The sequence below is a fragment of the Notolepis coatsorum genome, assembly GCF_963971535.1.
Source record: "Notolepis coatsorum genome assembly, chromosome: 17".
In the NCBI taxonomy this organism is placed as follows: Eukaryota; Metazoa; Chordata; class Actinopteri; order Aulopiformes; family Paralepididae; genus Notolepis; species Notolepis coatsorum.
In genome coordinates this window covers 70448561-70463529 of record NC_140181.1, presented here as the reverse complement: position 1 = coordinate 70463529, position 14969 = coordinate 70448561, and the positions used below count along the sequence as shown (strand labels likewise).

Below are 14969 nucleotides of genomic sequence, written 5' to 3'. Positions count from 1 at the left end.
TGCCCTACGTCGGTCTGGGGAGGGTGTGTAGACTATCACATGCCTCATACATGTGGAGGTTCACGCTACCTCCCCCAGATCCCCTCCCTGCTGAACAGGCGCCCTGACCAACCAGCAGGAGTCGCTTTTTGCAATGACCAGGACTCATACTCCACCGGCTTCTGGTGGTACCGCTGAAAGCTGGATTCGAACCCAGAGTCTCTGCGGTGGTAGGCGAGTGCTTAGACCTCTACGCTACCCAGCCACCCAGACAGATCATACTCTGTACTGAGTGTGGTGTTTGTTGTGTCCTGTGTGCAGGTCCAGCGCCATCTCTGTGGTGAAGATTCTCAGGGTGTTGAGGGTGCTGAGACCTCTAAGGGCTATCAATCGAGCCAAGGGGTTAAAGGTACGACACGCTACTTTCACAAAATATTACACTTTGAATTCCTCTTGATAGGCACACCTAGAACTACTTTATCACTGACATTACCCTATGTTTGTCCCTGTGTCGCTGACAGCACGTGGTCCAGTGTGTGTTTGTGGCCATCAAGACCATCGGCAACATCGTCTTGGTCACCGTGTTACTGGACTTCATGTTTGCCTGTATAGGAGTCCAGCTCTTCAAGGTGGGAATTTAAATAATGTGGTTATAAACGCACCGCACGTGTGTTTCAAGATGGTGATTATATTTACAAATGAATCTACTGTAATTATAGAGGCTTGGTTAAATCTGTTTTATGATTCTTTTGATCCCCAGGGTAAATTCTACAGTTGCACAGACCCAACCAAGCTGACGGAGGACGCCTGCCAGTAAGAGAATCACTCAGTTATTCTGTTTCAGGCCTCAGAAAGGAGGACATGCTTAACAAGGACACGCATAGATGCGAAACATTCTTGCATAGATTGAACTGGTCTTACACAAAGTGGCATGCCTGTGAGTGACCACTAGGGGCAGAGTGAATTACTGAAGGAACGGATATGAAGATACACAATTTTCTAGTTAGCAGAAATTTATTTTTATTAATATACATGTATGCTAAATTGGTAGCGCACATCTGAATACAAGTCCTATTTTGGGATAACTAAGTTATCTCTCTCTCTCTCTCTCTCTCTCTCTCTCTCTCTCTCTCTCTCTCTCTCTCTCTCTCAGGGGTATCTTCATGAAGCACGTAGAGAATTCCCTCCAGGACACTGTGCTGACGAAGAGAGAGTGGCTCAACGGTGACTTCAACTTCGACAACGTGTTCAACGGCATGCTGGCTCTCTTCACCGTGTCCACGTTTGAGGGATGGCCGCAGTGAGTACAAATGACTCTTCATTTGACAAAATGGATCTCCTCTACAGATTCTTCAAAATCCCATCAGTTTGATTGGGTTAGGTGAGATAGAATCCCTGGTTACGCGGATATTGGGCCGCGAGTAATTACATTTTCCGGGGCTGCTGATGGTAAAGTGATGTGTAAACCAATAAACCACCAATTCAATCTAGATGAATTATCCCAGTTGGATCTATGATCTTTGATCTCTCATTCAACAACCCTCTCTCCCTTCCTCTCTCCTCCTTCCTCCTCCTCCCTGCTCCCTCCTCAGGCTGCTGTACAGAGCCATCGACTCAGACAGAGAGGACATGGGCCCCGTCTTCAACAACCGTGTGGACATCTCCATCTTCTTCATCATCTACATCATCCTCATCGCTTTCTTCATGATGAACATCTTCGTGGGCTTCGTCATCGTCACCTTCCAGGAGCAGGGCGAGCAGGAGTACCAGAACTGTGAGCTGGACAAGAACCAGGTACGTTAACCCGTTCACTACCACACTACCAAAGGGTTAACCCTTTCACTGCGACACTACAGAAGGATAACCCTTTCACGGCCACACAACAAAGGGTTAACACTTTCACTACCACACCCTTTCACGGTTAACCGTCTGTAGTGTGGTAGTGAAAGGGTTAACCTTCTGTAGTGTGGTAGTGAAAGGGTTAAGGCAGGTGTAGGACGACCTATAAACACCACATGTTGGTACCTTGTAACCAGGTAGGAAGATGTAGGATGACCTAATAAACACAACATGTTGGTACCTTGTAACCAGGTAGGAAGATGTAGGATGACCTAATAAACACAACATGTTGGTACCTTGTAACCAGGTAGGAAGATGTAGGATGACCTAATAAACACATGTTGGTACCTTGTAGGGCTGACCCCTATTAGTCGATTAGTCGACTAATCGGTCGAAAGGAGCCGTAGTGACTGGCCAACCTCTTAGTCGAATATATATTAAAAACTTTTATTTATTTATTTTTTTTATAATTTTAATCATTCTTTCCAAAAGAAAAGAGGCCTAGAAGCGTGGCTAACGCTAATGGCACGCATACCAGAGGCTAACTGCCTATGAAAACAGGCACAGAGGCACTGAAAGAGGATTTCACCCATCTAATGAACACACTAGACTAGACAAATATCAAGATGTATCCATCAGTGGACCAATTGCATGCTTTTGCAGAGGACAAGACGCCTTCAGTCGACTCCTTCAGACATTAAGCACCCCCCACAGCCCAAATGGAATGATACAAAATAAAAATATATATATATTTTTTTTATATTATATACCGGTGTATATATATATATTTTTTTTTTTGTCGACCAATAGTCGACTAACGGCAAATTTTGGCCAATCATAGTCGACCATCCAAATACTTAGTCGGGGACAGCCCTAGTACCTTGTAACCAGGTAGGAAGATGTAGGATGACCTAATAAACACAACATGTTGGTACCTTGTAACCAGGTAGGCAGGTGTGGCCTTGTTTTAATCGTACCCCTCCTGTGTCTTATGTCTCCCCCAGCGTTCGTGTGTTCAGTATGCCCTGAAGGCTCGTCCTCTGAGGTGCTACATCCCCAAGAACCCCAACCAGTACCGCGTGTGGTACATCGTCACCTCCTGCTACTTTGAGTACCTCATGTTCTTCCTCATCATGCTCAACACGCTGTGTCTGGGGATGCAGGTACGGACAGCGAGGCTGTCTAATTGACCGTATTCACACAGGGGCCATTTTTCTGTTTTCCACCTTGGGAACAGGGTGGAAGGGAATCCTACTCTTGAATAATGTGTGAATATACCCTGTATTTACAGTATATGGCTTTAATCTGTATTGACCATATACACGTGGTGAGTATGACATGAGAGCAAAATTGCCGCTACATGTATATGGTCAATACAGATTAGAGCCATATACTGTAAATACAGGGTATATTCACACATTCTTCAAGAGTTTAATTTGTAGATGGAAAATGATGTTCTTTGTACAGTATGCTCTTGGTACTTTCTTAACCCATCATAAATCAGAATATAGTTATGTTTTACCACAAGCATTACCAATATAAACAAACACACTACAGTCCCAAATACAATTTTAAACTCAGACTGATCTGTTGTCGTGTTCACCTTCGTACCAAGAGCACAGTCACTCAACTGGAGAAGGAAACATGTCTCCATTCCTATTATGTATAATCAAGTATAAATAAAGATTGAATATTTTGTATTTTTTCAGTAATGGAGACTTAACAGATGCTGATGAAAATATTCTGTTGCGATAATGTGGAAATGTTGTAATGATGGACATCTGCTTGTCATTTCCCCCTCAAATAGCACTGTAATCAGTCGAGCCACGTGACCAAGCTGTCAGACACTCTGAATCTCATCTTCACCGTCCTCTTCACAGTGGAGATGATCCTGAAGCTCATGGCCTTCAAAGCTCGGGTAAGAAATGCAGGAATCTGCCCTTCAAAATGGTTCTCGCTCGATCCATCAGTCCTCAGTCTCGTTTGTCTCTATATCAGAGATGGAAAGAGTGCTGAAATATATGACTTAAGTAGAAGTACTAGTTACTTCAGTAAAAACTTAAGTACTTAAACTATTCCAATACTACTACGCAGTGCCATGTTTGTTCAAGAAAACACAAAATGTAATGTTACTGTAAAATGTATATTATTATTTACCTAATTTTAACAGCGTCATGTACCTGTATATTTTGGTTGACCTATTGCTCCTCCCAATAAAAAACATTGCAAAATTGTAAAGAAATGTACACCATGCAGTAACTAAATTAAATGTAATAAGTTACTTTCTGTGTAGGGCTACTTCGGAGACCCGTGGAACGTGTTTGATTTCGTCATAGTCATCGGTAGCGTGGTGGATGTCATCCTGAGCGAGGTGGACGTGAGTACACATGTTACTGCATTCATAATCAACTCCTCAGAGCTGAGGTGTCTGAGCACAGGTATATATTCTCTGTATGCACTACGCTCCCTTGTGTGTAGCAGTAGTCCTCACTCCTGAAACATGCCCAGTCATATCCTGTGACCCTGTGACTGAATGTGCCATGTTTATTCAACACTCTGACCCAGAGACATATATTCGTGGGAAGAACTAGCTCACGGGACATGGTCAGTAGTCCGTACCATTGTTAACCACCCACCGCACCAGCCCCCGCCCACCGCCACCGCCATCCCCTTTCACTTGTGCAAACATCCAGAACATCTCCACCCCAACTCACTCATTGAAATGTTCTGTCACCCAGCCACCATCAAACGCTCCACAAGTCCCACTATTCTCCATTGCAACATTTCCAGATGTTATTAAGCTTGTATGTTGTCTGGACATTTTGTAAATAAGCAGTGTTGATAACTTCTAAGGACTAGTTCTGTGTTGTTGTTGTTGTTGTTGTTGTTGTTGTTGTTGTTGTTGTTGTTGTTGTTGTTGTTGTTGTTTTTCAGTAATAACAAGGTTTGGTAATGCTCCACAAAATGCTCAATGTTCTCCTCGGTCGAGGTCACCATTTTCTTTTTATGTTTCTTGTGACTTCTTCTTTCTCTTAATTATCACACCACGTTTTTTCCCCTCATCTTCTTCTTCCCCCATAAACACACAGGCACCAACTCATGTGACAAACTCCTCTGTTTCTTTTTCTCTCACTTCCCCTGCTCCATCCCTCCCTCTCTCTATCCCTTCTCGATCCCTCCATCTCTCTCCTCCACCTGTATAACGCCTCATCTGTCTATCCCTCCTCAGACTTCCCTGGCCTCCAGTGGAGGGCTGTACTGTCTCCATGGCTGTGCTGTAAATATCTGATCCACACCGCACTGCACCGCTGCATGGGCCTTGCCGTGTGAGCATCCCACGAGTTCCACCACCTTTACTAACGTTGTCGTAGGACATATATGAGTAACCCTGCTGGACGTGTGTGCTGAACAAGCAGGGTTACTGGTGGTGAGAAATATTTAAATAATTTATGTTTCTAATGTAGGTTATACCATATAATCGTACAGTGCAACAGTGTAAGATTACCCCTCGACAAGGGGCGCCCTCGTGGCGCATACCATAGTGCCTCGCGCACCTACGCGGCCGACCCGGGTTCGATCCCAGCTCCCGTCGATATTTGTCGCATGTCCTCCCCACCTCTCCTCCCGTTCGCCCTGCGTTCCTGCGTGACCAATAAAGCTGTAAAAATGCAAAATAATTATTTAAAAAAAAATATATATACCACAATACCTCACAAATCTGTGTTCAAAATAGCTCACAAATTTGTGTTAAAAATATCTCACAAATTTGTGTTCAAAATAGCTAATACATTTGGTGTTCACATGGGTTAGAAATGTATGCTGGTGGTTAACCCAAACATGCTCCTAATTCAACAATGTATGTCGCCATCTCGGTACTTTTAGTAGCACGGATTCCTGTAAACTGTGTGTGTGCGTGTGTGTGTGTGTGTGTGTGTGTGCGTGTGCGTGCGTGCACTGCTTGTGCATGTACTAATGAATTGCTGCCCCTCCTCAGTCTGTCCTTGTCATGTCTTTATGGATGTTTTGTACCTCATCAAAGATAGGGGGGATTAACTCTTGTATTAACACTATGTTGAACTTCAGACCGACAACATAAAAAAAAAAAAAAATAAAAAAAAAGCATAACGCTGTGTCTTCTATCTGCCTGCTGTCAACAATATTATATAATCTGCCAACTATAACTCATATAACTGTTATCCTGAACCATTCACAGGACACCAATCCTATGCAAGCCATTGCGGTGAGTTATTACTGAGTCTATTTATCGTTGATTTGATTTGAGTTTGTTCTTAGATCTTATCGCTCTGATTCTCACTCCGTCTCTTGCTCTGAAGGACTCTGAGAACGCCAGGGTCTCCATCACGTTCTTCCGACTCTTCCGCGTCATGCGTCTGGTCAAGTTGCTGAATCGATCTGAGGGCATCCGCAACCTGCTGTGGACCTTCATCAAGTCCTTCCAGGTCCTGGTCCTCATCCTCTCATGCTGCATCATCATCATGATAATAATAATAATAATAATAATAATAATAATAATAATAATAATAATAATAATAATAATAATAATAATAATAATAATAATAATAATAATAATACACTTTATTTGTATAGCACCTTTCATGCAAAAATTGCAGCTCAAAGTGGTTTACAACAGAAAGAGACATGCATAAAATGAGCACATAAAGTGCAGACATATACAATCACAGTTTTCCACATTAGGATCTAACATCCCAATAGGCCACCTTGTTTATGGTTTGATTCAGTTTAAAAAATAGACAATAATAAAAAGAATAAGATAGAATAGACAGAGTAAAATAGTGCAATAGTGCAGTGCAATCAAATAGTAGAATATAATAGACATAAAATGAGCACATAAAGTGCAGACATATAAAATCACAGTTTTTTTTACAGTGCAATAAAATAGCTCTGGATTACTGACTGACATACTGACGGATAATAATTGATCAATCAGGTTTCAGCGATCCAATCAAGGTTAATGACCTGACTCTGTATCTTTCTTTCTTTCTTTCTTTCTTTCTTTCTTTCTTTCTTTCTTTCTTTCTTTCTTTCTTTCTTTCTTTCTTTCTTTCTTTCTTTCTTTCTTTCTTTCTTTCTTTCTTCAGGCTCTGCCCCATGTGGCCTTGCTCATCCTCATGCTGTTCTTCATCTACGCCGTCATCGGGATGCAGGTCAGAATCTTCAGCATCCGCTTTTATTTTGAAGAAGAATATACTACATAACAGCACACCGTACAGTGAAATGTTTCTGATCGTACATTTTATTTTGAAGGAGAATATACTACATACCAGCACACTGTACAGTGAAATGTTTATGATCGTACATTTTATTTTGGACCCTTCAGATCTTTGGAAAGGTAGCTCTAGTCGACGGCACGCAGATTAATCGCAACAACAACTTCCAGACATTCCCTCAGGCCGTCCTGATGCTATTCCGGTGAGTCGGCGGGTCAGGCTATACTTAGGTTCAAAGGTCAAAGTTGAGATGAGACCTCACGCCTCACAAGTCGTGTGTGTGTGTGTGTGTGTGTGTGTGTGTGTTTTCCAGATGTGCTACAGGTGAAGCGTGGCAGGAGATCATGCTGGCCTCTATGTCTGGCAAGAAGTGTGACGCTAAGTCTGACTTCCTGCCGGGAGAGGAGTACACATGCGGGGCCAACTTCGCTGTCTTCTACTTCATGAGCTTCTACTGTCTCTGTGCCTTCCTGGTTGGTACTTTTAGCATTGGTTAACCCTTGACTTCCACTACTTTTTTAAATGTGTATCCTTTAAAAAAAATATTATTTTATCATTTGAAAAGTTTGTATAGTCATAAATATCCAATAATTTAGATTAGATTAGATACAAATGTATTGTCATTATACAGCACAATTACAGTACAATGAAAATAAGTTTGGCATCCAACCAGAGTGCAAATGTAGCAGTAAAGTGCAACAGCAATATACAATGTACAAGTGATTAAACTGGGTACAAAATATACAAATTAGTACTGCTGAGTGTAGTGCTAATCAGATGTATGTACAGAGTTGTAGTATAATATGTAGTGATACATGTACAGTATAAGGACAGTATGGTAGTAAGTCGTACTGGCCAGCAGCGTAACTAGTAAGAGTAGGATATGTACAGATATATATATATAGTATCTACTGTAAAATGACTGTGCAGGTAAATACAGACATGTGTGAATAGATATATACGTGGTGAGAATAAATATATGTGGTATATACAGCATTTGTATACAGAGCTATGGGTTATATGCAGGTGTATAAGTAAGTATATAGAGGGGTTATATGCAGGTATATTCAGACAAATATGGATATATGCAGTAAATATAAGAATGTAAATAAATATAAATATGGGTATATACAGCACTCGTCGTAGATGCTATCATACAGAGTATATGGGTAGACTATAGTATGAGGGGGTAGTTAAGATTATTATGGTTACTATGATTACAGTGTAGGGCAGTTGTAGACATTGAAAAGCAGTAGGTAGGTATAAATTGAGTATAGGCAACAGAGTTCAGAGTCGTACAGTACAGGTAGCAGAGCCGAGGGTGTAGGCCAGGGGTCGGGAACCTATGGCTCGCGAGCCATATATGGCTCTTCTGGTGACGGCATATGGCTCCCAGAATTTTTTGAGCAAAAAAAAATTAAAGTTTTTTTTTTTTTTTTTTTTTTTTACTTGTGATATTTCTTAATAATACTGTGTCATTTTAAAGTAAACAGAAATTAGTTTTGAAGATACAGCTAATAGTATCTGTAGCTGAAGATATAGTGAGCAGAGCTGGCGAGGGAACACAAGTGGACAGAAATAAAAAATCTTCAACCTGAAGACCAGCTGATTCTTAAAACTTGGAACGAGCTTCCTGTGACATACCACACAATGCAGCGTGAGTATTGCCGTATTGACCATGTTTGGCTCTACATATGCATGTGGGCAGTCATTCTCGCATATGAGGAACATTAAGACCAACCTACGCTCACGTTTAACTGATGGAAGCCTCAACGCCTGCATGAAGCTCAATCTCACCACGTATGAACCAGATTACAAGGCCATCAGCAAAACCATGCAGCACCAGAAGTTGCATTAAAAGTAAGACATATTTAATTTATTATATGTTAAAAATACTATATGGCTCTCAATGAAATATATTTAGAAATATTTGGCTTTTATGGCTCTCCTAGTCAAAAAGGTTCCTGACCCCGTAGGCAATGGAGTAAGAGTTCAGAGTGGTCTGGTCTCAGTTGATTATGAACGTATCTATTCTGTTCTGAAGTCTACGTCTGTCTTGCTTTTCCTTCTCCAGATCCTCAACTTGTTTGTAGCGGTCATCATGGACAACTTTGACTACCTGACCCGTGATTGGTCTCTCCTGGGTCCGCACCATCTAGACGAGTTCAAGAAGATCTGGGCTGAATACGACCCAGAGGCCACGTGAGTCTCCCTCCAGTTGACCTGCTCCTGCCTGACGCATAGGACAAACACACACCTTTCACAACCTTATCACCCCTGTGCCTTAAAGGAACATGCCAACATTTTGGGAAATTAGGTTATCGTCTTCTCCAGAGAGAGACAAGAAGATGGATACCAGTTTCCTCTCCGTGCATTGAAAGCTATCTGGCTGCACGTTAGCCTAGCCTAGCACAATGAATGGAAGCGGACATGGCCGGTTAGCCTTCGGGAGAGGTGTTAGTTGGACAATGCCTAGGCTAACCGGCACTGTCCACTTCCATTCATTGTGCTAAGCTAGGCTAACATGCAGCCAGCTAGCTTTCTACTGAACACACGGAGAGGAAACTGGTATCTATCTTCTTGTCTCTCTCTGGAGAAGACGGTAAGCTTATTTCTCAAAATGTTGGCGTGTTCCTTTAAATTAACTCCCATCCCCGTCAGCTTTTGCAGAGGTGTCTGTAACCCTAGTTGATACGCGTACCCACAGATCCCCCACTGCAGTGTAGTGTTCTAAGTGTAATGAGTCTTCCTGACCTCTAGGGGGCGAATCAAACATCTAGACGTGGTGACTCTCCTACGAAGTATCCAGCCTCCGCTGGGCTTCGGCAAGTTCTGCCCTCACCGAGCGGCCTGTAAGGTACGACCGCGAGCCTGTGTCTGGGAATACTTAACAAATCCTTGAGTCGTGTATGTGGTGGTGTTGTTGAATGAATGAATGAAACATTTTTATTTTCGAACAAGTATAAAAACTTAAATATATCTGTTAATTTGACATATATGACATATTGACATATTTGACGTATATAAAAGATAATAAAAAAAAAAAGTTCCTTAAAAAGAGAAACATAAACAAATCATAGTTTACCCTGTTCGAAAAAGGAGTAGGAAGAAATATACACTTTTATTCCTACCCCTTTTTAACTATTCATCACAAATTATATAATTTTATTCTATTGTTAATTATATGTATAAACGCTGTATCTATACAATCCAATACATTTATATATAAATACAATTATATAAATATACATATATAATATATATACTAAATAAATACCATATAATATACATTATTCAGATGGAAGATGCCGTGACTCCTGAGATCGTGATGGTTTAGATGTTTTTCTGTTTGATCTTCATTGCCATTCTCTCCCCTTCCTCGTCTGTAGCGTTTGATCTCCATGAACATGCCGCTCAACAGCGATGGAACGGTCACCTTCAATGCCACCCTGTTCTCTTTGGTCAGAACTGCACTCAAGATCAAAACTGAAGGTAAGACAGCCCACTGTTGCCATGCCATACTGCAGAGCACTGCATGTTAATGTGCTTATTAAAAAGGATATGATGCTAAATGATTTTCTTCTCTTGTCTTGTGACCAGGTAACCATGAGCAGGCCAACGAGGAGTTGAGAGCCATTATAAAGCAGATCTGGAAACGTACCAGTATGAAGCTTCTAGATCAGGTCATTCCACCTATAGGAGGTGAGTGAGAAACAAGGGTGTACTTGGCTTTGTGTGTGACCCGACTGTACATCGGAGCATTTCTCAGTTTGAGCGCTTTTAAATTCTATCTTCCAGATGACGAGGTGACCGTGGGGAAGTTCTACGCCACCTTCCTGATCCAGGACCACTTCCGTAAGTTCATGAAGCGTCAGGAGGAATACTATGGCTACAGGCCCACCAAGAAGTCCGCCTCGGGCCCAGAGATCCAGGTGAGCACCCCAGTGACGATGTCTGTGTCACATTGAAGATTTATTATGTAGAGCTTTTTGGCGGAATTACATTGCTAGGGAGCAGCTTTGGCCCACGTTCAACTCCTGTCAGCTATTGGATAAGAAGACACTGCGACAGGAAATGAACTTTCAGACTCAGGATCCAGATGAAAGACAAAAGACAAAACAACACACAGAATAAATTACATACACAAACACAATATGTTGTGTTATCAAGTTTGAAAAGAGAAAAGCAGAGCGTGCGACAATAATGACAACAAGTTAGACAACAACGACAGTCAGGACAGCCAGAACCCGACCAATCTTTCGCCGTCAACTAAAGAGACACTTCTTCAATCAATATCTGAAATGAGGGGGGGAAATACTAAGTTAGCCTTCTTACTGTTCTCTACTATCATGCACTCTTCCTAATACTAACCTGTCTCTACTACTATGCACTCAACACTGCAACGCTCAAGTTTCAACACTTTGATGAACATTGTTACTCAGCTGATAAGAGTTGTACCCTTCCTGCTGACTTGTCGTACAGAACTTGTAAGTCGCTTTGGATAAAAGTGTCAGCTAAATGACAAAAGGTAAATGTAAACAACAAAGTAGATAAGCAGTCAGACACAAAAGCTAAAAGGTAGAAATACCTTTTTAGATGCTTCTCGTATCATTGTCAGTGGATTCTGCTGATCTAATGCTCTGGGAAGTAATTCACAAAATGACCTCTCAGTTGTACGGCATATAACCCTCCTTCTGACTTTCTGTCTCATCCTGTCTCCTTCTGTCTCTTCTCGTCTTTTCTCTGTGTTGTCCGTCCCCCGTCTCCTCCCTCTGTGTGTATCTAGGCTGGTCTGAGGACCATCGATGACGAGGCTGCTCCGGAGATGCACAGAGCCATCTCTGGAGACCTGATGAATGAGGAGGAGATGGATAAGGACATGGAAGAGACAGGAGAGGACGGCATCTACAGGGTGAGACAGCGACCGGATCTGTGTCAAGACATGTGCACACTTTTCAAACGAGTGGGCACACACACACACACACACACACACACACACACACACACACACACACACACACACACACACACACATCTTGTAGAGTGCACTTCATCATGGTACTGTCCTTATCCTTATGTCCAAGTTACTGAAGTGTATTCTCTTTGTTCAGTGGTAAAAGCACTTCTAGGCGCTACATGTAGAATTTCGACATCAGTATATCATCGTCGAGTCATTGTCTATACCAGGGGTCGGCAACCCGCGGCTCTTCAGCCACTCTGCAGTGGCTCCATGTAGGTTTGAAAAATTATAATAATATGCAAATAAATACTGTCTATTTTTATTTATTTTTATTTGTATTTTTTGGAGATCGAGGTGATACTGTGAACTGAAATGAAAAAGTTTAATATTTCATCAACTAAAATAATTATACGTCACACCCGTGCCTCTCCCTGCCGTCTGCAGGTGGCTAATCTTGAGTTTCAGACCCCCCATAAGCTAACCATGGATAAAGAAAAAAAGAAAAAAAATAGAGGGTTTCATTCAGCTCAGATTAATATGCTTTCACTACTAACGATGCAGGCTTACCTGTACCTGCTTGATATGTGGCGAGAAATTAGCTAACAACTAAAAAAACATCACTCACCACTCAAAAAAATCTAAAGCATGTATTTAACCAACTAGAATCTGTCTGACGCCGCACTGGAGTAAGTTATATTAAACGATATTAAATATAGAAATAGATTAGGGGGCGGCTAGGTGGTGTAGTGGGCAAGGCGCTCGCCATCAACGCTGGAGACGCTGGGTTCGAATCCAGCTCTCGGCGTTGCTATCAGCTTGGCAGGTCGTTTATACTAACACAATTGGCAGTGTTAGGGGTGGGAAAGCTGATGGGTGGGTCCTGGGCGTTGTGGACAGTGACCCCTACAGTTCGGTCGGGGCGCCTGCACAGCGAGGGTAGGATCTGGAGGGAGGTAGTGTGACCTTCCACACGTTACACTCTCCCGGTGAGAATCTGCGCTGCCAGGCTGGCTGCCGGCTGGCTGCACATGCGTCGGAGGGAAGCATGTGACAGTCTCCGGCCTCCCGGACCAACAGTAGGGTGTACAACAACCAGGAAGGGGGTTGGGAATTGGCATAACGACTAACAGTGGGATGGGAGAAAAATCGGAAAAAGGAGGGGGGGAAAAGATAATAAAAAAAAATATATATATATATAGAAATAGATGTGTTCGTTAGAGAAAATAATTTCAATAATATATGCATTATTCTATGCACACTGCCAGCCAGCCTTTATACACGGAGAGATACACTTTCAATTTTGACAGAGAAGATAATCTCGCGATTCAGATATAATTGAATACAAACGGTTCCAAAGATATTTTATGTTTGTAGGCATATTTTCACACCAACAAAGTACTGGGTCCGTTGTCTCTTATTCGGAATGGATTTGGTGCCAGCTGTCATTTCTGCCCATCTCCTCTCCGACACTTGAGACAGAACGAAAAATAACAATAGGTACATACTAGAAATAACCTTTTGAATAAATTCCAATCCCTCTCTACATATAGTATAAATATATATAAAACTGTATACACTGTGTTATCTTCATTTTAAGGGTAAATAGGTCTTGCGGCTCCAGATGAATTTTATTTCATGCAGGAGGGGGCAAAATGGTCTGGTCTATACCATGGCAGGATTACCGCAAAAACATTATGAGGCCGATGAGAATATATGATATTTCACAAATCTGTTGGTAACCTCTATATTGTGTTTATATTGTGTGCCGCTGCGTTAGATCCAAGAGTTCTGCTTAACTGGGTTACACTGAAAACACAATGCTCACATTCACACGTTGACCCTCAGCATGAGAATTAGGCTAACAACTGTTTCAGCAACGGTGTCCTTAGTTTACTGCAATTATACCAAGGTATCACAGCTAATCTAACAATAATATATGATGCAATAATAATAATTCTACACATAGGAGCTTTGAAGAATGTCCGAGGCACACCGTTCCACCAATAAAAGTTAAAGGCTACAACAAACCCAATTCTTTTTAATTGATTGTTCCTTTTCCTAATAATAAACTTTATTTGTATAGCACCTTTCATACAGGAATCGCAGCCCAAAGTGCTTCACAGCTGTAAAATAGACATAACATGAGCATAAAATAGACAGAATAAAAGTAATGCAGAGAATAAGTAAAATAATAAAAGCAATGCAGGTAATAACAACACAAATATTGTCACAGTTTCAAACCTGACAGTCTTTCTTCCTGTTTGATACCCACACCGTTTAAAAGCTGACTGTCTTTGACTTTCTTCCTGTTTGATACCCACACCGTTTAAAAGCTGACCGTCTTTCTTCCTGTTTGATACCCACACCGTTTAAAAGCTGACCGTCTTTCTTCCTGTTTGATACCCACACCGTTTAAAAGCTGACAGTCTTTCTTCCTGTTTGATACCCACACCGTTTAAAAGCTGACCGTCTTTCTTCCTGTTTGATACCCACACCGTTTAAAAGCTGACCGTCTTTCTTCCTGTTTGATACCCACACCGTTTAAAAGCTGACCGTCTTTCTTCCTGTTTGATACCCACACCGTTTAAAAGCTGACAGTCTTTCTTCCTGTTTGATACCCACACCGTTTAAAAGCTGACCGTCTTTCTTCCTGTTTGATACCCACACCGTTTAAAAGCTGACAGTCTTTCTTCCTGTTTGATACCCACACCGTTTAAAAGCTGACAGTCTTTCTTCCTGTTTGATACCCACACCGTTTAAAAGCTGACCGTCTTTCTTCCTGTTTGATACCCACACCGTTTAAAAGCTGACAGTCTTTCTTCCTGTTTGATACCCACACCGTTTAAAAGCTGACAGTCTTTCTTCCTGTTTGATACCCACACCGTTTAAAAGCTGACGTCTTTCTTCCTGTTTGATACCCACACCGTTTAAAAGCTGACCGT

General features: G+C 41.8%; 1 protein-coding gene across 1 annotated transcript in view; it reads left to right on the top strand.

Annotated features, from left to right (window-relative positions):
• Nucleotides 1-14969, top strand: part of LOC311244077 (dihydropyridine-sensitive L-type skeletal muscle calcium channel subunit alpha-1-like) — a gene marked incomplete at both ends in the record, with an annotated part of 51293 nt that overhangs the window by 32186 nt on the left and 4138 nt on the right. The window contains 20 exons of the mRNA XM_084333488.1: nt 301-388; nt 501-608; nt 740-792; nt 1133-1279; nt 1572-1773; nt 2823-2981; nt 3626-3736; nt 4112-4195; nt 5048-5095; nt 6032-6058; nt 6153-6278; nt 6939-7004; nt 7178-7269; nt 7381-7540; nt 9142-9269; nt 9828-9924; nt 10457-10559; nt 10668-10769; nt 10866-10999; nt 11854-11979. Of these exons, the coding sequence (XP_084189614.1) occupies nt 301-388; nt 501-608; nt 740-792; nt 1133-1279; nt 1572-1773; nt 2823-2981; nt 3626-3736; nt 4112-4195; nt 5048-5095; nt 6032-6058; nt 6153-6278; nt 6939-7004; nt 7178-7269; nt 7381-7540; nt 9142-9269; nt 9828-9924; nt 10457-10559; nt 10668-10769; nt 10866-10999; nt 11854-11979 (2161 nt within the window). The remainder of the gene's footprint in view (nt 1-300; nt 389-500; nt 609-739; nt 793-1132; nt 1280-1571; nt 1774-2822; nt 2982-3625; nt 3737-4111; nt 4196-5047; nt 5096-6031; nt 6059-6152; nt 6279-6938; nt 7005-7177; nt 7270-7380; nt 7541-9141; nt 9270-9827; nt 9925-10456; nt 10560-10667; nt 10770-10865; nt 11000-11853; nt 11980-14969) is intronic.